General features: G+C 38.8%; 4 protein-coding genes across 16 annotated transcripts in view; 1 reads left to right on the forward strand and 3 right to left on the reverse strand.

The window, feature by feature from the left end:
• LOC140938647 (collagen triple helix repeat-containing protein 1-like) lies at nt 1–3,557 on the reverse strand. The gene is made up of 3 exons (XM_073388146.1): nt 3,323–3,557; nt 909–1,154; nt 1–510 (listed from the first exon to the last, which is right to left on the reverse strand). The coding sequence occupies exons 1-3, from the start codon at nt 3,419–3,421 to the stop codon at nt 163–165; spliced, it is 693 nt and encodes a 230-aa protein (XP_073244247.1). The 5' UTR covers nt 3,422–3,557; the 3' UTR covers nt 1–162.
• Nucleotides 3,558–4,195: 638 nt separating this feature from the next.
• LOC140938645 (katanin p60 ATPase-containing subunit A-like 2) lies at nt 4,196–16,504 on the reverse strand. The gene is made up of 17 exons (XM_073388145.1): nt 16,364–16,504; nt 16,194–16,264; nt 13,324–13,420; nt 12,809–12,878; nt 12,317–12,362; nt 12,000–12,141; nt 11,511–11,636; nt 11,026–11,100; nt 10,103–10,180; nt 9,453–9,551; nt 8,885–8,948; nt 8,356–8,474; nt 6,591–6,685; nt 6,158–6,268; nt 5,628–5,796; nt 4,683–4,785; nt 4,196–4,472 (listed from the first exon to the last, which is right to left on the reverse strand). Exons 1-17 carry the CDS (start codon nt 16,418–16,420, stop codon nt 4,318–4,320), a joined length of 1,677 nt encoding a protein of 558 aa, XP_073244246.1. The 5' UTR covers nt 16,421–16,504; the 3' UTR covers nt 4,196–4,317.
• An 80-nt stretch (nt 16,505–16,584) lies between these two features.
• On the forward strand, nt 16,585–18,811 carry LOC140937117 (ankyrin repeat and SOCS box protein 7-like). The gene is made up of 2 exons (XM_073386649.1): nt 16,585–17,559; nt 18,286–18,811. The coding sequence occupies exons 1-2, from the start codon at nt 16,719–16,721 to the stop codon at nt 18,417–18,419; spliced, it is 975 nt and encodes a 324-aa protein (XP_073242750.1). The 5' UTR covers nt 16,585–16,718; the 3' UTR covers nt 18,420–18,811.
• A 6,382-nt stretch (nt 18,812–25,193) lies between these two features.
• The window catches only part of LOC140936547 (neuropeptide FF receptor 1-like), a 36,409-nt gene continuing 34,430 nt past the window's right edge, over nt 25,194–27,172 (reverse strand). For all 13 annotated transcript variants that reach the window (XM_073386039.1, XM_073386040.1, XM_073386038.1 and 10 more), the window contains one exon: nt 25,194–25,862. In XM_073386039.1, the coding sequence (XP_073242140.1) occupies nt 25,624–25,862 (239 nt within the window). In that variant the 3' untranslated portion in view covers nt 25,194–25,623. The remainder of the gene's footprint in view (nt 25,863–27,172) is intronic.

The raw sequence follows: 27,172 nt of genomic DNA on the forward strand, positions 1-27,172 counted from the left end.
TTTGATGATGAATATTTTAATGCAAGTGTTAAACAGAGGCTTTCAGTTGCATGATGATTAAATTTATGCCTAAAATATTTCTTTTGTCCATTTTTGACACCTAACATGACTCTACAAGCACTCAGCTATTGGAGAATGTTGTTGAGATGCGATGGATAGTCACTACTGGGAGCGAGAAACTTCTTCGATAATCAAACGAGACACTGACATCCATCCCGTGTTACCATTGGAGTTTCCATAAGCGGGACAGTTTCCAATGTTGATGCCAACGCGGATATTCCCTTTTCTAATGTTGTCACAGTAGCCCTCTATTGCTCCATGTCTGAAGTCATCTGTGTTTCCATTTCTGATCCATAGAGCTGCGTCAATAGGCAGAGGTCCGCTACACTCGGCGCCGTTGAAAGTGATAAACCATCGCTTGCAGCAGCTCCCGCAACCTCCCAGATGGATATTTCCTTGGAATACAACACGAAGAGTTGTATTGTCTTTAATTTTAGTAAACTGGCAATCCTGAAAACGTAGCATTATATTGTTAGCGATCAGTGCCAGACAGAACACCGTGAACCACGTTATTATTCAAGTCGTAATGTATGTTCTGTTGAAAGAGCGGTAATTACGGTCTTAGAGCCACCGATATAAGGCAAAGAAAGATGTGTATATTTATTTTGTCACACTTATAACCGGCCAAAAAAATTACACTGAAAGTGAGAGGCAGTAGAATTCCTTGAGTCGTCTGCCCTACGATGAGCACTGCGGTTGTCTAAGGCCACATTTATATGGTCTATCCGTGATACCCAAGACACCCCTACCTCAGATTGCCTCTCGGATTGATTCACTTCCCTGGAACTTTTGAGAAGCGCTTCTATAGCTATTAATAATTACGTATAAACTGCATCCCATGCACTCACCTTAATAAGGCCAATAGCTGTGCCGTCACTGTTTTTCCACGCGCACTGCTTCCAGTTTCTTTGTTCAGCAGCGACCTTTCTAACTCGTCCCGCTTCTCCTTTGAAACCACGTGGTCCACGGGGACCTGCCTTGCCTTTCTCACCTTTGGCACCATCTCGACCGTTGCGGCCTGGTAACCCATTATGCCCATTTACCCCATTTCGTCCGGGAAGTCCAGGCGATCCTTGTGCACACAAACTGGGATTCTGTGAAATAAATGATTTGTAAGACCAAACGAAAGTAAAACATCCTAGTTGCTAAGCCACAGTCGAAACATAAGGTCGTGAGAAAAAATTATTGCACGGTTACCTAATCTAAAATTATTAACGACTATTGAATAAAACTCGCGTAATTTCCTGTAGTTCTATATTATTCCTTGCGTCTCGACAAAAAAACGTGAAACGTTGCGTGAATGCTTTCACAACATGAGACAAAGCTTCTATTAAGTTTCTTTTGCTGTTCAAAGCTGATTTTAATTTGATGGTTCGTTTATTTATTTATGGTTGAGGAAAGTATCGCGCGAACGGAATTCATAGATGGCTGCGTTTTTGAAAATTCATGTAGGCACAGGCTTTTACAACAAAGTGCGCTTCTGATGACCTAATTTACTGCCTTCCAGGTGAGCTCATTGTTTATTGTTTTTTTTTGTCTTTGTTTTTAATCTCGGGCGTAATTATTTCCTGTCGCCTAATACGATGCACGTTTTCAAGATTTGAGACGAGCGATGAATGGCCTGTTATCAGGTTAAAAATACACATGGGTAAGCTTACTAAACATTTTTTCTGTCTGCTAATGAAAAGAAAAAAAACCTAGTGAATACTCAATTGTCGTCTCAGCTGTGAAAAGAAAGCTTGAAGCGAAAGTCTTGCTTCGAGGTACTTTTATCTAGTATTCGCCATTCCGAACGAACGAAGCCCGCTGAAAAGAACGCATACACAAGAAAAACGTTACGAAGGAATTTTTAGACAAGGTTTAGACACACTTCTCGCCTTTCTTGAATAAAACTGAAGTGTTGTTGTCGTACATATTCTATTGATTTGGTATTCGTGTTTTCAATCATTACTTGCATTGCCAGTCAAGAATTTTTCAGTGTGTTACTTCCCCCCCCCCCCCCCCCCATATTTCGTACCCTGAATACCGCTTGAAAGAAGTTTGATGCGTCTGTTTACAGTTTTTTCTTGGCCAAAAAAGCTCGTCTAATAATTGAGTTCTCGTTTCTTCTACCGACAGACTCGTCGCTTTCAGAGCCCTAGTTTGCCTTTAACTTTTGAAAAAAGTTGTTGCAACCTTTAAAGGTCACATTCCTCAGTGAGTACACTACACAGCACCTGAACAGGTACTGCACTATTTGTGTTTAAAGAATTACAGTTATTAGAAGTGAAAAAGGTTAAATACGATAATTACTTGCTGTCCTAGGTCTGTTCCCCCTCCCCCCGCCCCCCCAAAAACAGTACCTTATAGCAAAATCTTCTATCAGATGTTGGAGTGTATAATTACAAGGAACTGTTCCCCAGGGTCCGATAAGAAGACATAAGCTTAATATAATAAGTTTACGGCGAACACAAAAGTCGGGCCGATCTTCCTTTCAGGTCTTTCCTTTAGACAGAAATATTAACCTTAGAAATCGTAACCTGTAAATTGGCTGCTACCGAAGGTAACATTACATTCACGGACTGACCTATAACTTCGCAAAGGGGAAAAATTATTTTCCAAGCCTTAACCACTGTGATCGAACGTGATGCACATTGATTTCTTTGACATACACTTTTACCTTGATGGGAAAGTTTTTCCTTAATCACCAAGCCCCTTCCTCAAAAGGTTCTTAGGGCAACGTAGGGATTATAGGATTTCTTTTGAGTGGCTGAGAGTTATATTAAGTTGATTGCTTTTATTTTAAGTATATAAACGGAGGCTTCTCTTTTATCCCTGGCTTAATCTATATATTATAAATGAGCAACGGCGAGCGAACGGTAGCAAGCAAACATGCCTGTTCAAATCTGTACCGTTATTTCCAATGAGGTGCCAGCTTTAAGGCAGTGGTTAAACTTGTTTCAAAATGTACATGATAATAATAATGATGATGATGATGATAATGACGACGACGATGATGGTTAAACTCTGTGGAGATCTTCCAAGCATGTATAAGTGGTTGCCCTCCTCTCGTACCAAGAATTTTTTTATTAAGTATGTCATCAAGGGGTCCAGCAACCTTCAGTTGTAACTGGTGGAGAATATTGTGATAACTACGAAGGAACACGTTAATGACCTGAAATCAAAGCTATCGTAAGTGCCGGTTATCGAAAGTCTCCAAGAGGAAATTAACATTGTCTAAAGGACATTTTAATGGAATAAATCTTTCGTTTTTTATCCGTACCTTAGCTGGAGCTACTTTGCTGGCGCTTCGAATGCAACAGAAGAGACAGGACAGCAACACCAACTTTATTAAAGCCACACCGCCGATTGTTCCAAACATTTCGTTCTTGGTTTAAGACACTTGTCGACCAACGTAAGCGCTCAAGAAGAAACCAATGTTTAACCGTGTCTGGTGAGCGTGAAAGCCAAACTCTAGAAACATCAATGACTTTACCTTTTTAACCCCCCGAGAATGACAAGAATAGAATGACTCTTCAAAGCAAAATATTTTTCCTTAGAAGGAAAAGTCCATGAAAATAATTTGGGACCGCAAAAAAATCACAGACGATGAGGTATCTTTTTACAAAGCCCCGCGGTACTTAAGCTATCACTTGATGAAGTGTAAATCCCTCCACCTGGCCCAAACGCTCCGGTACGACAAAACCGTCGAATGCGCTTTTTGGCAAGAGAACATAGGCTTATATGTCACTCTATTGTTTGGTAAATAACGAGAAGAGCGAACGCTCTGGTAAGACTGAACCCAGCTTTCAGCAGTCTTATTTTGGAGGTTTATTTACAAAATAGAAACTTATATACAATCTGTTCCATTCGTATCATAACATTAGTTATACACACAATAAATATACATGAGCAAAATTCATTGCTAGGCTTCTCTGTTCACTGGTTAGCCGGCCAAATAGAAACCCAATGCAAAGAAGTGCTAAGAGATTTTAAAAATGTTTTCATCATTGGTCAGAGGTTGCGGCGAGACTGGCTTGTCTCGAATTGCATTATGGGATAGTTTTAAAGGATGAAATTTGACCTAGTTTCCTTCGCTCACTCTTTACGCTCACTCTTTGTGTTCAAGTCCCGAAAAAGCACCTGTTCTCTAGGACTTGCAACTTTTGCTTACTACCGCGAAAGGTCTTTTTCGCACAATAAGGGTGGTTTCTCCACAGGCTACCTTTCTCTCAATGGTTACCCTGAATAATTTTAAAGCTGCCGACGACGCGAATACTACACGGATTCGTATTCCTTCTGCCAGTCCTTATATTTATCCTTGAGCTGTCGTGCGGACGGCTTGGTGTGTTTCAACGCTGCTTCTACATCTTCTGTGCTCACGGGCTCAATTTCTAGTCTGGGCAGGGGAGTCGCTCGTCCGTCCTCGTCCACTTAAATAAACGGGATAAAATTATTTTTAAAAACATTTTATCAACAGCCAAACCCTTTTCTCAAAGTAACATTATCCACCCGTAATTGCTGTTCCAACAATGCAAAACTACACAAAGAAAAAAAAATTAACCAAAAAAAAAAAAAGAATTCAGACTGAAAAACAAAACAACTAAGAGAGGATCCTCTCTCGCAAACAATTTTATGCCCACCTGCTTGGTGACTTTCCAACAGATCAAATATTTTTCTCACTTTTCTCATGGCCGCTTCTTTACAAAGAAGTCTTATGTCTGACCCAGAGTATCCATCGGTGCGCTAAAAATAAGAGAGGTATTTGGAATTACGTTTATGGCAAAGGTTACATTCAGGTTCTAATTTTCTAAAATTAGAAAATGAGCTGATAAAAAATGCTCAAAATCGTTCTTATGGATGAACCTGGCATTACACTTCTTATTTTGTTTAGAAATAATGAATGTTCTGGTGACTTGGTGCAAATTGACATTCATAAATTGATTCTGAATTTCTCTAATAAGCAATGCACAAACAAACAAGGTCACAGAAAGTTTAACTTATGCCAAAACATCCCTTTTACCTTTCAGCAGATGCCACTTAGACAAAATCGTGTTTTTTTTCCCCGGACAATCGACGTGAACAAAGTGTGATTGCTAGGTAGTGTTTCGCAGGTTTTTGTTTTGTTTGTTTGTTTTTTCTCTTCTTAGTAGTCTACAAATGACCACCGAGAGCAGTTTTGCAGCTGACTCAGTTTGGCACCACTTAGCTAGATGAGCGGCTGAAAAAATTCGCGACGCGTTTTCGACCACTCAGAAAAGACACCAAAACCACGCTGATCCATTGCGAATAATAGCTATTCCGCGCTTCGCGCCAGGCATGTTTATTATGTGTACTCCAGCACTGATTGAGTCATAACAATACGTTTCTCCCAATAGGCCATTTCTAAGAGTCCCAAAAACTCTCACTTTTAAAAAGAGGCTACATGCAAAACCTTTCGCTGAAAATGAGTTTATTTGCATGAGAATAAACAATAATTCTTAAATCAGTGGCTTCACACTTAGCCTCGCTTTGAAATAGAGGCTTGGGCAACTCGGAAAAGGTCTATTTGTGGCATAACCAGAATAAAAGCTAAGAGTGAATCATACCGTTGCCAGTTGTTCATAATCGATCTCGGTTTTTATCTCAACACTTCCCTCCACTGAGTGTATCAGAGGCGGAAGGTACTGTTTCAACATGGCTTCCCTGGCTTCCGGGTTAGGAAGATCAACCAGAATTCGTTTTTCTAGTCGACGTAGCATGGCGTGGTCCAGTTCCCTGAAATATAAAAAAAATAATAATTTCAACTCTCTTCACGACTTTCACTGGGCATTTTGACAAAAATAATGGTACCTCAATATGACACACGAAGTTTGAGGAGGGGAGTCTTTTCATGTACAGTTAGGGAGGAAAGAGCACAATTGTCTCGGATCAATTATAATGAACAACTGGGGAGTTTTAAGTTCTGAATAACTCAAAAAGACTGAGTATTCGGACAACGTTTATGCAGTACTTTTCCTTGGTACTATTTTTACACTCCGTAAGGTTTGACAGTGGAATTTTTTTTAATTATTATTATTTCTATATCTATTTAACATAAAAAGGTTAGGAAACTGGAAATAAATCATTGATACTTTACCAAGGTAAGTTGGAGGCAGCCAAAAGAAACACTAGATCATCTGATCGCGCTAATCCATCCATCTGTACTAACAGCTCTGTTTTCATGCGTTTGCTTCCCTCGTGCTCACTCCTTCAAGGTAATCAAATTACAATGCACACAGCAGCTTTTTATTCAGTCCCTACCTTACCCATGAGTGAGTTTCTGGAGTTATTTAAGTGTACGTACACGAATTACATTAATCTCCAACCCAGATCTTCCATCGAGAGAAAGAGTGAGACCTGGGTACGAATTTAATGCTCTCCTCGTTCTCGGGAGGAAGAGAACCCTGGAAACAAGGTTTCATTTTACGCGGCGGACTGTTCACAGTCCTCTATTTTTTTATTATTTTGTGATAGTTTCCAGCGTGGACCTTGTAATTTCTAAAATAAGAAGACATGGAGTGGCAGCCTACCCTCCTCCACCTGTTCCTCTCTGACTCATCAAGGACTCCAGTTCGTCAAGGAATATTGTGGAGGGCGCGTGGAAGCGGGCAAGCTCAAATAAAACCTGCAAAGTACACAGGTGGAAACTAATGTTGGCTGTATATTGGACATTGTCTTGCATGATCAAAAGCATGATAATAATCATCGTCGTCGTCGTTATCAGTGTCCACATAATCATCACCAGTACAACTGCTAAAAAACGAGAAGTCCAAAGACTATTGCAAACCTGATCACAAACAACGTGTATTGCTTTTTCGTAACAATATTTCGGCTGGCCCTACTAGCCTTTTACAGGTTTGCAAATGTTACTGAAATCATGATGGGAATTACAATATTATATAGATGGAGAAAGTCGCAATAAAAATGGAGGCGAGGGAGTCACATTTGATAGGCAAGGCCATGACTCTTGAATCTAATGGCCTAAACCACCGTGATGAATTATTGTAATCCATATCCCTGTTAGTTTTTCTTTTCTTTTTTATGTTGAACGTCATAAACAATTTTTATTGCGACATTATCCATCGATATAATAATGTTTACAATTCCTATCATAAATCCAGTAACATCTGGTAAACCTGAAGAAGGCTGGTAGGCCAGCCGAAATATTGTTATGAAAAAGCAATATACGTTGTTATGATCGGCTTTGAAGTAGTCTTTGGACTTCTGGTTTTTAGTTCTTAATATTTTAGCTGATTAGATCTCTTTTCTGGAGATCCAACGTTCACGACCCGCAGGATCTTCTTCCACGGTTTTTGCAGTTAATTTCTTTACCATTGCTAACATCAAGATCTTCATTCTCATCTTCCTCATCCACCTTCACCTCGTCATCATTACCATCATCGTCATCTTTACTCTTGTCATAATTGTCGATATCCACCTTCTTCACCATCTTCATTTTCATCTTTCTCTTTCTCCTTCACAACACTACTATCACCAACATCATTGTTATTATCGTCAAAAACAACACTATCTTCCTCTTCGTTTTCCTCCACCACCTCCTCAACCTCCTCTTTACTTAACCACCACCACCATCACCACAATCATTATCATCGTCATCATCATCATTATCATTATCATCATCGCCATCAACATTATCACCATCATCGTCACCTTCAACATTTTCATCTTCCACCGCCTCATCACCATATCCCCCGCCACCTCCCCCCTTCTCCGCCTCCGCCTCCTTTCCCTTTTCTTCATCATCATATTTTTCATCTTCTGCTTCCACTTTCATGTCTTCATCACAATCGTCATCTTCGTCCTCATCCTCGTGATTGACGCTCCTGATCATCATCATTATCGCAACCAGCAGGAGCCGAGCCCATAAGTATGGGCTCCTGTCACCAATTAATGCTATCGTCATCAATAGTAGCCGCAACATTGCAGCCTGCGACACAGACGAGACCAAACTATGGTTTAGTCAGTCTGCGAAACAGTGCCAAAATCCTTGGTCTGGGTCCCCACCCGAGTACAAGGATTTGAGTACGTGCCATGATTGGCCTGTTAAAAAAGCCATTGTCGATTTGCCAATCAGGTTGAAGGGAAATTTGAAACACACTTCCTGTAATTCGTTGAGTCCGTTGCGGGCCCAGAACAAGCATTTCGGCGCTGCTTCGCAGACGTTACTAATCGGGGTTTAATTACGTCCGCGATGCAGGCTACAACGTTGCGGACAACGATGTATTAATATTGATACAATGTGCTTAATACACAGTACAAGCAATATATACATACCCTGACAAGTTTCTCTGAGTCCCCTCTCCATTTGCTGACAATAGAAGACGCCGAAATGTTGAAGAAGGTTGTCTTGCATTCGGTAGCCACTGCTTTAGCCAATAATGTCTTTCCAGTGCCTTTGATAAATGGCATCAAGGCATGCATAGTGAGAAAATAGTCTCCAAAAACGTTGGAAGGAACAAGAACGTATGCAATGGGCTGAAATTAGGTTTGATGCAAGACTGATCGAAAACCAAATTAAATTTTTTTTTCTTTATTTGGCATCTTTTGAGGCGTAATTCAACGTTAAATGTGCAGTTGTTTAGAATTAAACAGTTGTTGTGGTACCTGGTCCCAACTTGAATAGGCCCAATGACCGGCATTTTTTATTAGCTTCAACTTTAATAGATTATGTCACAGGAAACCGATTGGAAAATGGTACTTGTGGCTTTAAATTGCCAGGAGTTAGTCAAAATGCAGATTTCCTGGTTGGGTGGGAAATTAGTTGTGAACCTGTTGACGTAACTTGAGAGAAGTCACACCTTACCTGGAGGTCCATACAGTAAAAGACCCTTCCATGGAGACAAAATACCGGTGAATAGTTGAGGATACTGAAAAGCAAAGACAAAGATTACAACATAAATCTCGACAACCCCAAAAAGCAAAAACCTCATTCACTACGTCCGAAGTTAATACGGCAATTAAAAAATGCCGCTTAATGAAATTATTGGGTCCCGAAACGTCGCGTTACAAATCTTTCATTTTCTCGTTAATAAAATTTAGGCTAAATTAAACTAAACACATGGCTGGCCAGCTGTCTCTTATCAGAGATAATTATACGAATGCGCCCTCATCGCGCTGCAGGATCTCACGGGTTTTTACAGCCTTTCTCTTTGGGCCAGGCCCCGTTGCCTGTCGTGACTCGTATTTTCTTTTCTTCTCCCTACCCTCCCCCCGCTTCGGTATGCAGATGATAAGGGTTGTCAAGGTTACGCATTGCACTCGGCTGCAGTTAGGGGATCCACCAGGCCTCACGGGCACCTTGCCCACGCTCATTTCTGTTGATGCGTTTAACTGACCGAAGACTCAGTATAGATGTAGCATAAAAGACGCACCTTTATAGGGTAAACGACTGCTTCCTTTACAAGCCTTTTCGCGGCATCCAAACCGATGATGTCATCCCATCTAACGTCAGGGTTATGAAGGTAAATATCCTGATAAACAACAGTCAGTTAAAGAAGACACTAGTACTGGGTCACCCTTTTTATCTACCTGCGTAAATAGAATCTTAGAACAATTTCTAGGACTTCAACTGTACGCAATGATCAAAGAACTGTCAAAATATGACCAATCTTGTGTAAAACACAAACAAACAAACAAAACAAAAAATAGCAAAAGATCTTTCTTTTGGGTTTTTGCAGAGGACAGTATGTGGGGAAAAAATCTTCGTGCAATTATTAATTGCATTATTAGTGACAGGCACACATATATTCAGTGTTGCAGTGTACTGTTAAAGAAAAGGCCTTTTCTAATAGACCAGTTTTGAATGTTCAAAATTCATACTTAGTTCCGAGGCTAAGAGGGAATAAAATAGAGGAAGCGAAACATGAATCCCTCCATCTTCAAGCCATTTTTTTTATTGTGTCACTATAATGCTCAGCCTCAAAAACAAGCAAGAATTTCAATGAATTATTCGAAACTGGCCTGTTTCAAACTGCATCAATTCTTTTAAAGTATGCTTTAATTGAGGAAGAGATCAAAGTACCCTACTGATGACAGCTGCTAAATCTCTCCACTCCCCAGTCAGCCCAGCAAATCCACCAAGAGGCTTTAGAAGCCGCTCCTGATACAGACAGCAGAAATAATATGAAATTAGTGCATTGGCAGTTTTCAATGGGTATTAAAATTACACGTAGTTTTGCAGTTTGAAGTTCATATAGCCCTCTGATTGGCTAGAATAACTTTCACCTTTCTCTACCAATCAGAATACTTGAGACCCATCATGACTATTACCCGTGCTGCTGCATGTGTTTAATAAATAATTATTTGAGTCCTGATTGGTTCATTTACTTCCTTTGGGCACCAGGAGCCAATAAACAGAAGTGAGTAACCTCCATGAATTCATGTTGTGCTATTTTCAAAGACTGGTATATTTTTAGAATGCTTTTGCTGCCAGTTAAGGCAATTGGGTGAGTTCCACAGTGAGCAAAAAAAATGAGCTAAAAATGGTACAATGTACATTTGGACGTTTTATGGACAAAGATAATGTTACATAATCATAAATGACAGAAAGCTCACTCACTTGGAGTGGAGCTTCCATTATTTTATTTTTACAGGGAAATTTAAAGTGCTTTAAAATGTGGTCTGGTCTGTAAAAGGTTTGTGACATGTACAGTGTACATGTAGGCCAATGTATGAGAGTTGATTAGCTTCTAGCAAAAGCTTTGGTATTGTGATATTTTATGAGGTTCCTATTCTAAATCTTTATTCATTTGGTGATTGACCAAGCATTCTTCGGCTGCACTAGCTTTGATTCGGGGGGAGGGGAGGCAGTCAAGGAAAATTTGGGTGGAGGTGTTCTGTTGACACCTTCAAACCCTGACCGTTTTTAAGACAAAAATTGTTCATTTCCTACCTAGTTTAAGACCAGAGACCTTATTAATTTTGATCAGGTACTTATCTACTTACTGATGGGTCTGTTTCTGCATTATAGTCTCCTTTAATTGCATTGTTGAGCATGGCTCTCATGTCAATTATGACATTCTAAAAAACACAACCAAACTAAACGTCAGTCAGAGCCTAAAGTAGGTTTATTGATACTGGAAATAAACTGTCCACACTACCAGAGAGGCCACCAGGACACACAGTTTAAGACAGTTTGAGCACAATTTGAATTAGTCATAGATTAGACTAAAAGATCAAAATAACCAGTAAATATTGTAGGGTTTGGTAGCATGTCCCAGGCTTTCAAGGCCGACAGTGGGTCATTTAGATCTAGTGCTCAATGGAGGGCACAGCTCAGTCCCCACTTCCTCAACATAATAACCCGCGAACTACATGTATATATCATCAATATATTGTATTTAAGGTACATGTACATTGTTAACAGCTGATAAAATATTGAACTTTAACTTGAATTTAAACATATTACTTGGATAACATGTACATTGTACCTTTCCATGTGTGACTTGGTTGCTGGGGTGATTTTTAGCTGTAGTGTTTGTTATTGAAGTGCCTGCCAGGTTCAGATCAGATGATGCCACTGTTGGACTGCTTCTTTCAGGAGGTGAGCTGTTCTTCTATAAATTAACACAACAAAGAAAAAAACTGTGAAAGGTTTGAACCCAGGAGTTATTTCAGACGATGTAAGTAGGTTGAGTATGATTGTTCAAATGAATGTAGTCCTGAATAGGACTGTTGTTGACAGTGACTGACGTTTGGACAACCTGTGGGGTAGTCATCTTCCAAGTCAAAGTGAGTTGTATCACATCAGTTGATGGTATCAAACTCTGGTTATTGACCTGATTGGTAAGTTAAGTCACGATGTTATGGTTGACTGTCAATGAAGTCGTGATGTTATTGGCTATGAACACTTGATGACTATGATGACTACAGTGTATGATGACTTGATGACTATGACTCTTAAAGAGAAACTCACTCACTCTATTTATCTTCTGTTTTGAGCTTGCAGTTGTTTTTCTTTTGCCATCACTGCTTGGTCTCTTGGATGAACTTGATGACATTAAGTTCTCTGATCCTGATTGGCCATTGATACTTGGTAAAGATACTGAGCTATTTCGTGAGCTAATGAAAAGGACAGTAAAGTATTTGTAAAGTGTACTTATTGCCCAGATTTTTTTCTGGGGTTCTTGTTCTTAATTCTGTTCTGTGGGATTTTTTCGTTTTGGAACAATATATGATGATAAAAACAAAAAATAAAAAATAAAATGATTTGCTGACAAATAATGCATTGTACTACCTTGACAAGGACTTTGGTTTCGGAGGCAATGCCCTGGATGAATCAGCTGAAATGAAAGTAAAAAAAAAAAATGTACATTTTTGGTTTATTAGCAAAAAGGAAAGGCAAAATAGTAAAAACAATAATCTGTTAGTGAGTTTGTTGATCATACCACTCAATGGCTGTTCACCACTAACATGGAATACACCTGCTACTGTTTAATTTCTTACAGTTATTTCTTAAAAAAATAGATTGCATACTGTACTAACACCAAAAACCACACAAACCAACCATAATGTATGCATCTTACAATTTTACTACTTGAATACACAGTGACTTGTAGCAGTATTTTGTGAGTTGCTTAATTTCCAAACAAAAACGGAAAAACTGACACATGCAACAATAATCAGTTAATAATGTAAAATACTAATAAGGAATCTAGAAGCTAACTTTTTCCAAGGTTTCACACTACACATGATATTAATTTAAATTTGTGGTAATTATTTAACTTACCACTAGTCATCTTCTTTTTGATAATTTTTGGTGGACGATTGAACTTAACAAAATGGTAGGACTCAAATTCCTGGGAAACAAGAGTAACATACAGTTATAACAATGACATTACACATGCTGAAGATATATCTAATCACTGTTCAGGTTTAACCAGTATTCAACCAAGAATGATCAACATTTCCTTTGTTTTTCTTCCTGGTTTTCACAGTAAAATAAAAGGCATCATGTACATGTAGTAATAATAATAATAATAAAAATAATAATAATAATAATAGTAATAATAATAATAATAACAATAACAATAATCGTCATCATCATCATTATCATTACATAAATTATTTAGTTTTCCTAAGAAAACGTAATAATAAATTAAAGGCAAATGTACATCTGCCAAGGTCATTAAAGGCTTCTGAAAAAATGGGTGAAAAAACAAACAAACAGACAATAAAATTCTGCATTTCTAGGAGGGCAAATTGTTAAGCAAAGAAAATAAAAAAAAATCTTTGTACATGTACCTGTAAAATAGTGGGTAAGTCAACATTGTCACACACTTCAAATTTAGTTAAACTGGTTCCTCCTTCTTTTTCTAAAGCATGTGCTGAATCGATGTATCTACAAATTAAAAAAAGAAAAAAGACAGAACTGACAAATTAGACTAGCATTACACAGGTAGATATAACAATGAAAAATGATGAATCAAAGCACACCAATGGTACCCTCATAAAACTGCTGCTTAAAAGCACATCCCCCCCCCAAATATTTGTGTCAACTTTACAGCCACCTGTTGACACTATCCAGCGGCCACTTTCCTCTTTTCCCAGGGCTGAAAATAACTGGTCATTTTGACCGGTCATTTTTGGATGCGAACATTTTATAATATTTTTCATATAGCTGTCGCTTAATGCGTTTTGCTCTATAACGCTGTAATGATTTGTTTTTTCTTTGGCTTTTTTTGCTGCTTTGCACTAAACCCTTTATAGAAAAGGAATGCCCCAATAAATTTCATTTAAAATCATCATGTTGTAATGAAACGCAACAAAGCGAAACAACAAAGAACTTAGTTGTGGAGTAACGCAACGATGCAGCAGGTCGTACTGTACATTCTGCTCTGCTGTGATCAGTAATGTGACCTTCTTTGGGAAAATATACACCAACGATAATCCATTATTTGTTAGAAAACTAAAGGATAGCTAACAGTTTTTGTCCATCAAACGTTTCACATCTACTTGTAAGAGGATTGTGAAAATCACCTTCGACGGAATTCGAGCAAATCGATCGCTCGTCCTGTACTGTTTCTCCGGAAATAAAATTCAGTGCATCAATTAATTATAATACTTTCTTTATGTTGCACATGAATCTCGTTTGCGGACTCGATTCCAGAATTGTCTGATAAAACTAATTAATATAAGCGAATCGAGGACGAATGTCCCCTATCTCGGCACTTAAAATCCTCCTTCTTGTAAACAGCTTTATGCAAATAAAGCTCTGCTGTATATTTATTGACTTCTGATGATAAATACGCTGTTTGTGGAACAAATTTCTCGCCAAATCAACTTCTTTGCTGGAAATATTTAGCGACGTTTCTTCTTTATGGAGGAGACTTTTGATCACGTGCCGGCCAACAAAAAAGATCAAGTTTCACTGATATAGAGATATAGGACAAACCTTGGAGACTTCAGACACCGCCATACTGATGATACTCAAGGTATACATAAACGGACATGAAAAGGGGCGAAAATTGCAGAAAGCAAATTAACTCAACAACGCGTGAATGAATTTTTCACCAACTTGCCGCCAAAAACCTGAAAGCCAGTGCAGTACAACGATCTATTGCAAGCGTAATTCGATAATCCGTAGGTAAAAAAAAAAATTATAGTATTCATTATTTGACCGGCCAAAATCGGGGTTTCTCCCAGCTAAAAAATATTTGGCCGGTCATCATGACCGCGACCTGCTGTCCGTTATTTTGAGCCCTGTTTTCCTAATACCTAATGTACAATTTATTTCCTAGAAAATGTTGAAATGCTAAAAAAACACCAAAAAATTGTATAGTACAACACATAGCAGAAAAACAAAGATCTAGAATGAGGTAGACTGTACTGAAAATAATGAAAATTCAAAACTTTATGGAACAAACTATTCTTTTGATGCGCCAAATCCTTCTACAAAGAGGTCCAAATTCGGGGGCCTGGCAACTTGAATAATTATACCCAACCATAATCCACCTTATTGTACCATTAAAAAATGCATCCGCTAACTGGAGGTTGGGTGCCTGGAGTGTCCAGGGGCTTCCAACCTTGTTTGAACTAATGCCCCCATAGCTGGCACAACAGTGCAATGCCAGTCATGAACACCCACACAAAAGAAAATAAACAGGCACCCATCACACTGAAAAATATCAGTGAAGAAAAACCATAGAAAGAGGAGGGGGGAGGAGAAAATGGGTGAAAGAACCTCGTGGGATAAACAACACAGCATAAGGGAAAAGTCTATGTGCCTCTGAATTACATAATCAATGTAGCAAGCTACTGGGCATGCACATGCCAAAAGAGTGCTAACCTCTAGCACTGTACTAAAGATGCTCTTGTAGTTGTTAACTCCTTTAAATTGCATTTAAATGCAGTTAAACAAAGCCACCCATGGTGGAATTCAGAGGTAACCTTACCAACTGTTAGTCGTACAAATCCCAGCAGGGGGGGGGGGAGGGGGGCAGGGGAACTCGACCAATATTTGGGTATAGTTGAGCTGCTGAGGGTTTGAAATCTTGACCCTCTTTAGGACAAAAAAATTCTATAGTACATAACCTGCTTAGGACATCCCCTTAATTTTATTACCCTGTTTAGGAAAAAAGACAAAATGCAAGAAGTCTTGTTTAAAAGCCTATTGGCAATTGCAATGGAGCAAATTCACATTACAGTCATTGTTTCTGTATACTAACTTGGAGTACAAATTGAGCAAATAAAATCAATCGTGCAGGCAATACTCGGTTTATAATTAGGACAGACTCGCCCAAAACCATTTACCCTGTTTAGGACAGAGGGCACAAAACCGATACCCCATCCTGCTGCACATCCCCGTATAGGCCATGTAAGGGAGCACAACCAGGGTGGATAGCATCAATTGAGGAATCAGTATTTGTATCTGATGTTACTGTGGCCTGGTTGGCTGGCGAAACAAAAAGAAGGATTTCCCTAATTTGAAAACTTAACACTCATTTTCATACAAATTTTGCAAAAAAAAAAACTGCATTGTTTTTGTCAACCCAGCTGCAGCCTGTGCGTCTTGTCACGTGGTGGCAAACCAAAATTAAAAGTGTATTGCAATGCCGAAGTGCAAAAGGTAAAGAAATGACATAATATTTACGCTATAAATAGTCTATACGTACCCTTCTTCTCTTAAGTAATCGAGGATAAGTATCAATAGAGTCCTTTTACGCTGCTCCAATCTTTGCTCCTCCTTAATTGGATGAACACAAGAAACAACGATATTAAAACAATCTGGATGTCAACATTTTGCCCAGTGAAAAGAAATAAAGACCATTTCAGTAAACTTTACCGCTTCACGTGCATCATTGGCAGTCTTAAGCTGCATGTAGCTAAGTTCTTGTGTCATCTAACCCAAGATAACTCCAATAGGGGAGTCAGTACTTTAAATGCAATTCATGTTTTAGGAAAATGGTTGCTTTGGACGCCATTTTGAAAATGCCTGGAGATAATGAGCCCGCTGTACTGTAGCAATGCGGCTTTCCTGCATTACGCTTGCGCGTTTGTGGAATGTTTTGGGGAGCATGGCGTCCTTTGAAAACATTCGAAGGTCGTGCATTTATTGACAAATTCATTTGCAATATTGCTCATCTAAAAGACGAGTCTAGATAGCATTCAATATGTGGGAGACTTCATAATTGTATATAATGTTACGAAAGAGGTCTAGGAGAGGGGAAAGAACCATGGAAAGTCCAGCAACTGCGCGTCTGAGAGAGGCGGTTGCTAGTGGCAATGTAAAACTCGTTCGTGAACTGATCAGAGAAGGAGCTTCTGTAAATCATATGGATCCAAACGGATGGACTTTGTTGCACCTTGCGGCGAGTAGAGGCAAAGAGCGCACGTTAAGGGTCTTGCTGGAAAAAGGAGGTGACGCATTTGCGCGAGATTTCGTTGGAGGTTTTACGGCCCTCCATTACGCGGCAATGCACGGTCGAACTAGAATCGCGAAGTTGTTATTAGATTTTAAAGGCTTGGACAAGGAAAAACTTGTCGATGCCAGGAGCGAAGATGGCTGGACACCCTTACACGTGGCAGCGCATTATGGCAGGGACTCGTTTGTCGAGCTTCTATTAGAATCAAAGGGTTACGTGGACGCTTTGAGCGACAAAGGCACTACAGCTCTTCAACTAGCAATAATACGAGAAAGAACAAGCTCGATTAAGGTTTTACTGAACTGGGGAGCTAACATAGACGTTCAATTTGGATTCCCTCTTCGATACGCGGTTATAAAAAGTAACATAAATTGTGTTCGAATGCTGGTAGAACATGGGGCTCTCACGAGCATAAAGAGGCCGGAAGATGGACAAACTCCTTTACATTTAGCGGCGCTGAGGAATAGCGAACCCTTGGCGCGTTTGCTGTTTAAGTTTGGTGCTGATGTAAATGTTTTCAACGATGAAGGACTTACCCCTTTAGCTATATCAAGAATGATGTACAATGTAAACACTGCAGACAAAGGCTGCTTGGAGTTTCTTATAAGTGTATCAAGTAAGTATTTACAATACCAAAAAGTGATGGATAAAAATAAAACACAATAAAACAAATACTCTATCTAAGAGGTAATAAAATACAATGGAAATAAAGCAATATGTCAGCGTAGTGTAGTGCTTTGTTGATTGCAAAATTATTTCACCATGTACAATACGTGTACATGTACCCATTTTTGGGGAATATTGTAATTAGATTCCCAAAAAAGGTACATTTGGGTAAATGTATTATTTTCTTGTTTCTGCACTCATTAAGTTTTAGGACTTGGTGGCTGATGTAATAAGAGAATATTAAGAGTAATAAACACCTTTTCCCGATTTCCCATGAGTGTGTTCTCATGAACTTCATTGGTACAATAACTCAATCGACAGATTTTTTTCTAAGTTTTTGAATACTGAAATATAGGGAAACTGGGAAAAAGAAACAAACCCTCTACATATCAAACAACAGTCAGGCATCTTAAGTTGTATAACCACTGTACTAACAAACAAAGAGATTCATGGCAAGCGACATGTATAAGGCCATTTAGTCAGTTTTTTGTGATACAGCCAAGATGATCTACTGTATGTCAAAAGTGTCATATGTACATGTAGAGAAAAAGGAACATCATATTGCGAGAGGATCAGTTTAAGAAATGGAGATAGTACAATAATTATTATTATGCAATTGAATTTACAGCTTTTCAATCTAGAAATATTGTATTGTTTTCCATTGTTCCTTTTCTAGAAAATCCAAGAAGTCTGCAAGATTCATGCCGGTTTGTCATTCGAGATGCTCTTGGTGCCAGACGTTTAGCAGAGATTGCAAAGCTACCAGTATCAAATATAATGAAAGATTTCCTTCTTTACAAGTATGAGTAGACTTCTTTTACGACTGTGGAATCGCGCTAATACGTCACCAATAGGCAAAAAAAAAACATTGGCCATATTAACAAGGGTTTTTTACAAACAAAATGTATGGCCATTTCGCCGATGGGCTAAAAAAACGTGGCTGTAATAACGAGGCGACCTTATTTCCAAGGTGGCTGTAAGGCAGGGTTTCACTGTACATGTATTTAAACAGTCTGCAAGTAGGCATAATAATAATATTACAGTTGACTCTCTCTTTGCCGACACTTTTATAAGATGGACATCTCTCTAAGACAGACACTAGGTGCTAGTCCAAGGTGCTTGTCTTAGAGAGAGTGGATTGTAGTATAATAATTATTTCAAATTGCCCATTATACTCTTATAGTTCCTGGCAACAATAAATCTTATTAAAACACTAAGTAGATAAAATTTTGAGACAGCACCTGAGTACATCCTTAAAGTACATAAAATTTCCTAAACACTAACTAACTTAGATCACTTGTTACAAGCCTCCAGGTCATTTTCTAGCATGGTCATGTTTAAAGTCAAGTGAATTGTACCAAAGGCTGTTTTAGGGAGCATTGGCCAGCATTATTATTGTGTCGTGAACTAATATTCAGTTTTTGCTTACAAAAAAAGTGTGCTATACATTATTTGTGTAAGCATTTGCCTTTGTTTCGTGGTTCTCAAAATAATACCGTCAGCATGTCAGCAACATAGACACCATCAGTATCTGCAATATCTTTTCAATAACAATATACATCATGCAGGAATACAAACGGACTATATTTGACACCAGTGAGGCCTTTTTGGGGAAAAATATTGTGAAAAATTGCATTTAAATAATGCTGTAAGGCAGGCAAATTGAAAATGTTGGTGGATGGAAACTGCAATGCACAGAATACAACCACAGAATTACAGTCAAACCAGGAAAATCGCGAACACTGGAAATATTTTTGGAATATTATTGTGTTGCATGAAAAAAGCCAATCAGGCCTGAGAAACTAAAACACAAGCAAGAACATTGATTAGTTTGTGGTTTTGTGGCTAATCGGTAGTAACATAATAAGTGTTCCTGAAGCACTGTAGAACCCTGGTAACTTTAAATCTGAAGGGAAACTAAAAACAGTTCAAATTAGTGGGGATTCGAGTTATCGGGGTTGATTGTGAAATTCAATTTTCCATGTTAAGAACTGATAGTTACTGATTTTTCAGCATTTCAGTGTATGGTACAGTACAAATTTAACTTATTTCATCAGAAACAGGAACATGATTAGTCATTTTTTGACGATAAAACGTGATCTGTTCATTTCACTGATTAAAATTGGATTGCTTTAGCATTTATCAGTGTTACTTTTAGTGTTTTACTCGTATACAACAAGAAGAGCTAATGGGATGGCATTCAAGTGGAGTGAAAACAACCAGAATTCAAGTTATCGGGGTAAATTTCAGTGACTTTTTTATCAAGAGCAAGGAAATTAGTTCGAGTTTGCTGGGAATTTGAGTTATTGGAGTTCAAGTTTACTATTAAAGTAAAAATGACTGGAAAGTGGGGTAAAAATCCAAGGGAAATTGGACTTAGTTGGAGTTATTGAAGTTGTACTGTGTTTTAACTGTTCATGGTTTTTGCCGGTTTGACTGTAATTCAATGTTGTGAAATGCCAATAAACATGAAGTGCTGATTAGAGTAATGTGCATTCCCAAAAAGGGCCTCTCTGGTAGGTGATTAGGCAATCCTGGGCCAAGGTATTTGTCCTAGGGTGATTAACGCAAATTCAGGTGCAGTTACCATGACAACTGAAGTGCCCTGTTTATAGTTAGTCTAAGATTAGGCATAAACAGGCTTTCGTCAGCTTTCTGAACCTTACATCAGTTCTGGCACTCAATGTACTGAACAGATCTTGAATCAACTTCCAAGAAAAGCTTGTGCACGTTCAAGAAGACGGTATTTATTGCAGAAAGATGATTTTAAAGTTTTCTTTTCTTTTAAATTGAAAAAGATTTGTTGTTTTTGCGGCAAATTGCATAATATGATTTTTAATTTTATAATTTAATCAGTAATCTATAATTTTTCACAGTTTTCAGGGTTTTTCAAAGCAAAAAATCAATGCATTTTTATCTTTTCTTAGTTGGTTTATCTAGTAATAATAATTCCTTTTCCCCTAGCTCTCTGGTCATTATTGTTTTGTCAGGTACAGTCTTAAAGAAATAAAGCTTCTTCTTGGGAGCAGTACATTTCTTTCATGCAGGCACTAAAACTTACCTTTTTTAATGATAGTTTCATAGTGAAATCTGGGAAGGGTTTTTTTTTTAGTGTTATAGCATGGTTGGGTTTCTCCAATGAACACATAATGTTGTCTCTTGTTTTTGCTTTTTAACAGCAAGAAAACTATTTTAATTCTAAAAGTTGTACATGTCTACCTCATGTGACCTGTGATTTATGCTTGACAAGAGAATTTGAATAAACACGCGGAAAAAACGTTTCGGGCTGAAGGGAGTTTATCTTGATATCAACTCTAACTTTAATTTACACAACCAAAGATGAGAAAAGCTCCTATTGTCACTTGAAAGCTTAAGCCCCTTGCAAACAGACGCAACATTGATGGCAAATAACTTCCAAAATTGTTGGGAGTTGGTGCATCCGTTTGCACGTAGCTAAAAGTTTGACCGCTTTCAACAACTCCCAACAACATGCAACAGGGTGTGCAAACGGATGCAACATGTAGCATCCAACAATGTTGGGAGCTGTTGGCCAACATTGTGGAGCTGTTGGCCAACAACGTTGTGACCGTTTGCCAAGGGCTTTACAGTCAAGCTACCTGTGACACAGCTTAAATATCGCCTCATGTAAGGTAATCAAAGGCAGTCATAGATTGTGGATTCCTTTTCAGTGGAACTGGGATTCCGGATTCCAATCATTAGCGGGATTTCAGATTGCTTGAGGTTAATTCCAGATTCCCAGGATTCCGGATTCCAGATTACACAAGCAAAAATTTCCCGGTTTCAGAATCCAGATTGCCTTGCATGAGGTGATTAAAGAATTTAGTTTCTTTCATGTACAAGTCCAGGATTACAAATGTGCATGTTGTAAAGACAATCACCTTTCAGAAAACATAACTTTTCGCTTTCAAAAACAGTCATATCAAAGAAAATACACGATGTGGTGTTTTTATGTATCAGTTATCAAAGGTGGTACAAAATTGTTACTTTTTCAGTTTCTAGGCCCTGTGTTAAAAATTTTAATTTTACTACTGAACGCGATAATCGTAGCATTTCCAGTCTACTTTTATTTTGGTGATTGATCAAGTTATTTAATAAATATTTCGTCCTTAAGCTATTGTACTGTGTAGTATGGGTATAATTCTTCTTACAAGTCTTGTAGGCATAGTTATTTGTGTCTGGGAATTTAAAAAAAATAATAGAAGTGCCATGAAATGACAATGCAACAAAGAGTGTTTTGTGTCATTTGTTTTGTCTACACTGTATTGCTGTATTGAACCGATTTCTGCTAGAGACAGTGACAATGTAGTGAAGTGTGACGTCACGTTACCATGGTAGCAAATTTCTGGATCACAACAATTGGGAGCTTAGGCAACGACGCCGGCGACGGCAAAGGGAACCGGAAAAAAGCAAGTGGTTTATATCAGAAAAACAACTACTGGGTACGAGCATCAGCCTTTTTTGTACTTTTTTAAGCCGTCGTTGCACGACGTGAAACTTCCAAATTTCACGCACCCACTTTACAGAGTACGCGAGCACAACACAAAAATTTCCTTTTTCTTGTTCTTAACTAGATACGGTCCTTTCTGATTTAACCGCAGAAATTTTCGCCGTCATTTGACAAATTATATGAAATTGAATAAGATCCTCGAAGTTTGAAACAGTGCGAATTCGCTTTTTATCAATTTCAAGTGATGTTTTCGGTTTGTTGTCATCCAAAAATTTTGCTACCATGGCAACGTGACGTAACGACTTCTCCTCTCTTTTACCAACTTAACTGACGCAGCAACTCAAAACATTGTTGGCCCAACAATGTTGGGAGTTGTTTGCCAACAATGTTGCGCCCAGTTTGCATGGGGCTTTACTCATTGTGTTCATTTTGTTCGAAGAGGAGAAAAGAAGGCTCTTCCTGAACCGCGTCAAGTCTTTGAAATCACCACGGCAAGAACTTTCGACCGATCAAAACGAACGTAAAAAACAAGGCTCTGCTCGAAGGTCCTAGCCGTGGTGATTTCTAAGACTTGACACAGTTCAGGAAGAGCCTCCTTTCGACCGCACCCATCAGGGTAGCTAACTGGTTAGGTTGAGACGAAAAACGGCCACCTTAATTAACAAATCGACAGTTATTTTCTATGGTGTGTACTCTTATCAAAGATAAAAATGACGTCAAAATGTTCAAAACTAAAGGGACAACACCGGCCTCAGGCGAGTGGTTTCACTGCAAATTCCCCTTAAACATCCAAACAGATAAATAGTGTTGGGGCAGCTCTAATGAACCTAACAGCATAGAAAAACTATTTGAAACAGTTCTGACGTATTTGGAAACATTTGGCCGTTCAAGGCCCTGACCACCGTATGCGTGTTGTTAAAAAGCTCCTTCAAAAAACTCTCACTTTTCATAAAATCTCTAGTAGATCGCGCTAAAATAGTTGCAGCAACAATACTTTTCTTTCTTGCTTTCTTTCTAAGTCAAAAAAGAGCCTGATCTCCGACTTTGTGGAGCGCGACAAAAATCGCCCGTACATTGAAAACAGTCCGAGAACATCCTGGAACGAGTTAGCACTCTTGCCGCAAAGGTTTATGGTCATGGCATGTCGCTTAGCAACCCAGACTTTAGTAAATAGTGAAACTTTCGTAGGAGGACGAAAGTGAACAGTGTACTTGAAAAAAGTTCGTCTCTTTTGCCGATTTCCTCGTTTAAATGCACTTGCTTTAGGGGTGATTCGGCAAAATTCTTTCTGAAGGTATCTCAAAGGTAATTCTGACTGAATTAACATTTGCATTTAAGGATAACTTTCCAACCGCTTGTGGCAGCCTTGTGGTCATGGCTGCATGCAGTGCATGATTTTTGTGGTGAGCTTATTGAAATACGTAAACTTACAGGTAATCTAGAGAAAGAGTTACCCATTGATCATCGACCTGGAAAAGGCACTTAAAGGAAGGTAATATAAATAATTTGAAATTTTGTTACTAGTTTATTTAACGTGGTTTCTTACTTTTCTTCCAACAAGTGTATAAACTGTGTTCCGGTACCTTAGAATTTACCTTATCTTCTACCTTTTGGCTGGTATTAATTATTCTCGGCAATTTCGATATCTTAGAAATCGTTTTTCTCGGCAGGTATATTTTTTACCTTAATAATTTGCTGTATTCGGATGGAAGTCTACTAAACAAAGCAAAAATAAATGAAATAATCAATATGAATGATGATTTTACAGATTAAAATAAGCAGAAACGGTTAAGTTTATCACTGACAGAAAGTTTCCCCCCGACGTTTTACCGACTTCCGGTGATCGTGGAAACTCTGTAAATATTTTACTTGGGAGGTGATCATGATTATTAAAAGAATCTTGAAAGAATCACTTTCGGTGAAAATCCGGCCGTGCGCACGTTTTATCAGAAGTTGTCCGCTTGGCCACCGACTCTAACCTCCGACACTATAAATGTATTACAATTTCCTCACTAAGCTGTGGAAACAGTATGGCTCCAGAGAAATACAAGTAACTTAATTTACGAGTGACCAGTTATTTTGTTATCATACAGTTACATAGAACAACAAAGACATAGTAAGCCGGATCCACTATAAAACCAAAAAGCGGTCAAAAAAGGCGTGCAACTGTGAACTGTTGTTGACCTAAAAGAAGGAAATGAGATAGCGTGGTTTAGGGGAACTAGAGCCATAATAATAACAATTTCAAAGCGCCGTCTCTTTCCGAACAAGACAAAATCAGCAGTTGAATATTCGGGTCTTGTTTCGCTTGCTAAGAAAACAACAACGAGGAATATTTTTCTTGATAAATATTTTATCATTAGCTCCACTACAGAAACAACTAATATTTACAATACTGCTCTGCTTTACTGGGACAACATCTTTTTCAAAATAACTTAAAATGCACTAGAGCTAGTTCGATCAACTCATGGAATTATATAATTATGTACAACTGCATCAAGTGTTTAAGGGAAAGTATGGTAAAATATATATTATTTATACCGATCTCGAGTGAGCAAATTTCTTGAACGTATCAATAGACAGTGTTTAATAATCTATTTCTGAACGATATTGTTCTATCGTTGTCAACGCTGGCGAGTGTGGAGTACAAATGTATAATCTAGCCTTCCACTCACAATATATTCTAGAGGCAATGGTTACTGTACGGATCGTTTTCACATAGATCTCATCGCGGCCATATTTGTGTACACAACAATGCGGAAACGGTGTACCAAAAAAGTCCCTTGGGGATTGAACTCTTTTCTTTTGTAAAACTTTCCTTTGCTGCCAAAAAAAAGTCACAGCTGTTGACCACGTGTGAAAACGATCTGTTGAAACCTTATAAAATGTATAAATGTTTCCTTTCTTTAACCCTTTAAACCCTAACATCAAAATTCAAATTCTCATTTGTTATCTCCGTACGTTTTCAATGGAAGTAGTGGGGAGAATTTGTTGAAGTATCAATTAGATTCATCTTGTGTGATCATGTCCTTATATAATTCTCATTCTCTGTTTTATAAAGCAGTGATATTACAAGGAGAAATTTGACACTGATCACTCTTATTAAGCGAATTTGATAAATGACCTAGAAACACACTTTCCTCTCTTTCGGCTGCAAATGTTTCAGGGAACAGTCTTTGACAGACCGTCTTTCATCAGCAAACCAAAACGTTTCCTTTTCTGGTAGAGATCTCTCGCAAAAAAAAATGTACGCTTGCTTGTTCTGTGGTTTATTTCACTGGCATACAGTCAAAGATATAGGCATAACCATCAGCGAGTGTATATGTGGGGTTCATCTTGCTTCCATGGAACCAGAGGTTCGTTCTTGTACATATCACTTACAATATAAGCCACTTGTCAATTTATGGCGAATGTTCTGCTTGATATAGTGGTCGTGTGACAACAACGAATGGCTGATATTAAATCTAGTCGAATAACTTCTTATCGCACGATATAAACCAACGTACTTGCTGACCGAATTCCACCAAATTTTATAGATATAAAACATCATACTTTTGTTGGTACGGTGTTGTGATTGACATTAGAGTGAACGTTTGGTTCGGAGGAGGTAGTGGAAGAGTGATGTCTAGTGAAATTGTTGAATTTATTGCACCCCAGCAGTTTTCTGAATTCTTTCGAGAACTGTTCACTGAGGCACCAGTAAATTATCGGATTTACACAACTGTTGAAGAAGTTCATAATCTGCGTAAAGCTGAGTAACGTAAAGAAGTATGAAGGTGTATTCCCTGCAAAAACCAAATACAAACAAACAAGGATGAGAATTATGTTTTACGTCAGTAAAAAAAAATATCCAATGCAAATCATACAATGTAAACGGTGAAACTGTTTCTTTGTCGTTACTCTGCCGCCGATACACTGAAACTGTAAGTGGTATTTTTCTTACATTATGGGAAACGTGAGTAGTAGCGTTTTTTAAAAGTTAGGAATAGTTTCGTGCCAAATTGAAAAAAAAATGCTCAAATTCGCAGAACGTCTTCTTGATAACGCAAAACAATGCTGTGGTTTGAGCAAAGACTGGTTTTAAGATTTAAACAGCGACTGTGAATAATTTAGCTGAAATAATTATTGTATTTAAATTGAATTTTAAACGCTTGACGTTTGGGCTCACGAATCCTTCATGGATTTTAACTTCAATTACACAAGCCTTCCATTCTACCTACCAACGTTCCTCCCTTCCTTCCCTCCCTCCCTCACTTCTTCCTCCCTCCCTCCCTCCCTCCCTCACTTCTTCCTTCCCCCTCATTCCTTCCTTTCTTCCTTCCTCCCTCCCTCCCACCCTCCTCCTTCCTTCCTTTCTTCCTTCCTTCCTTCCTCCCTCCCTCACTCCTCCCTTCCTCCCTCCCTCACTTCTTCCTTCCCCTTCATTCCTTCCTTCCTTCCTTCCTTCCTTCCTTCCTTCCTTCCTTCCTTCCTTCCTTCCTCCCTCCCTCCCTCCCTCCCTCCCTCCCTCCCTCCCTCCCTCCTCCTTCCTTCCTTTCTTTCTTCCTTCCTTCCTCCCTCCTCTCCCTCCCTTAATTTTTTCCCTTGTCGCTCACGGATGACTCACTCACCCCTTCTCTCCCTACCTCCTCATTCCTCCGCCCTTAATTGTTACTCACCCTCTTCCTGTCTCAGTAACTCACTCATTCACCTTTTTCCTCCTTCCTTTTCTCCCTCCCTCCTTCCCTTTTCTCCTTCCCTCCCTTCCTCCTTTCCTCCCTCCCGTCCTTCCTGTCTTCCTTCCTTCCTTCTTTCTCTCCCTCCCTCTCTGCCTTCTTCCTTCGCCTTCTTCTCCCTCATTCTTCGCCTTACTACTCTTTCTCTTCCCCTCCTTTCCTTTTTTGCCAACTTCTTCGTTCCTTCCTCCTCTTACCAATAACTCATCCTCGTTTTCCTATCTCAGTCCCCCTGATCACCCTTCTGATCTCTCTTTCCTCTCACTCCCTCCTTCACTCCCAAGTCCCCTTATTCCCTTCTCTCTCACTCAACAATCATCCTCAGTTCCTTCATCCGCCAGGCTTCCCCACCTCACTCAGTCATCCACTCGCTCCCTAGC

The sequence above is a fragment of the Porites lutea genome, chromosome 5 (assembly GCF_958299795.1).
Source record: "Porites lutea chromosome 5, jaPorLute2.1, whole genome shotgun sequence".
Taxonomy (NCBI): domain Eukaryota; kingdom Metazoa; phylum Cnidaria; class Anthozoa; order Scleractinia; family Poritidae; genus Porites; species Porites lutea.

What these genes read in the sequence shown, in the direction of transcription:
- LOC140937117 (XM_073386649.1), top strand. Translation starts at nt 16,719, where the DNA reads ATGTTACGAAAGAGGTCTAGGAGAGGGGAAAGAACCATGGAAAGTCCA. An exon ending in GTTTCTTATAAGTGTATCAA is followed by an intron (nt 17,560 to 18,285) that starts GTAAGTATTTAC and finishes TTCCTTTTCTAG; the next exon opens with AAAATCCAAGAAGTCTGCAA.
- LOC140938645 (XM_073388145.1), bottom strand. Translation starts at nt 16,420, where the DNA reads ATGACACAAGAACTTAGCTACATGCAGCTTAAGACTGCCAATGATGCA. An exon ending in CCAATGATGCACGTGAAGCG is followed by an intron (nt 16,265 to 16,363) that starts GTAAAGTTTACT and finishes CATCCAATTAAG; the next exon opens with GAGGAGCAAAGATTGGAGCA. An exon ending in AAACCAAAGTCCTTGTCAAG is followed by an intron (nt 12,142 to 12,316) that starts GTAGTACAATGC and finishes CCTTTTCATTAG; the next exon opens with CTCACGAAATAGCTCAGTAT.
- LOC140938647 (XM_073388146.1), bottom strand. Translation starts at nt 3,421, where the DNA reads ATGTTTGGAACAATCGGCGGTGTGGCTTTAATAAAGTTGGTGTTGCTG. An exon ending in GCAAAGTAGCTCCAGCTAAG is followed by an intron (nt 1,155 to 3,322) that starts GTACGGATAAAA and finishes TTTATTTCACAG; the next exon opens with AATCCCAGTTTGTGTGCACA. An exon ending in CAGCTATTGGCCTTATTAAG is followed by an intron (nt 511 to 908) that starts GTGAGTGCATGG and finishes CTACGTTTTCAG; the next exon opens with GATTGCCAGTTTACTAAAAT.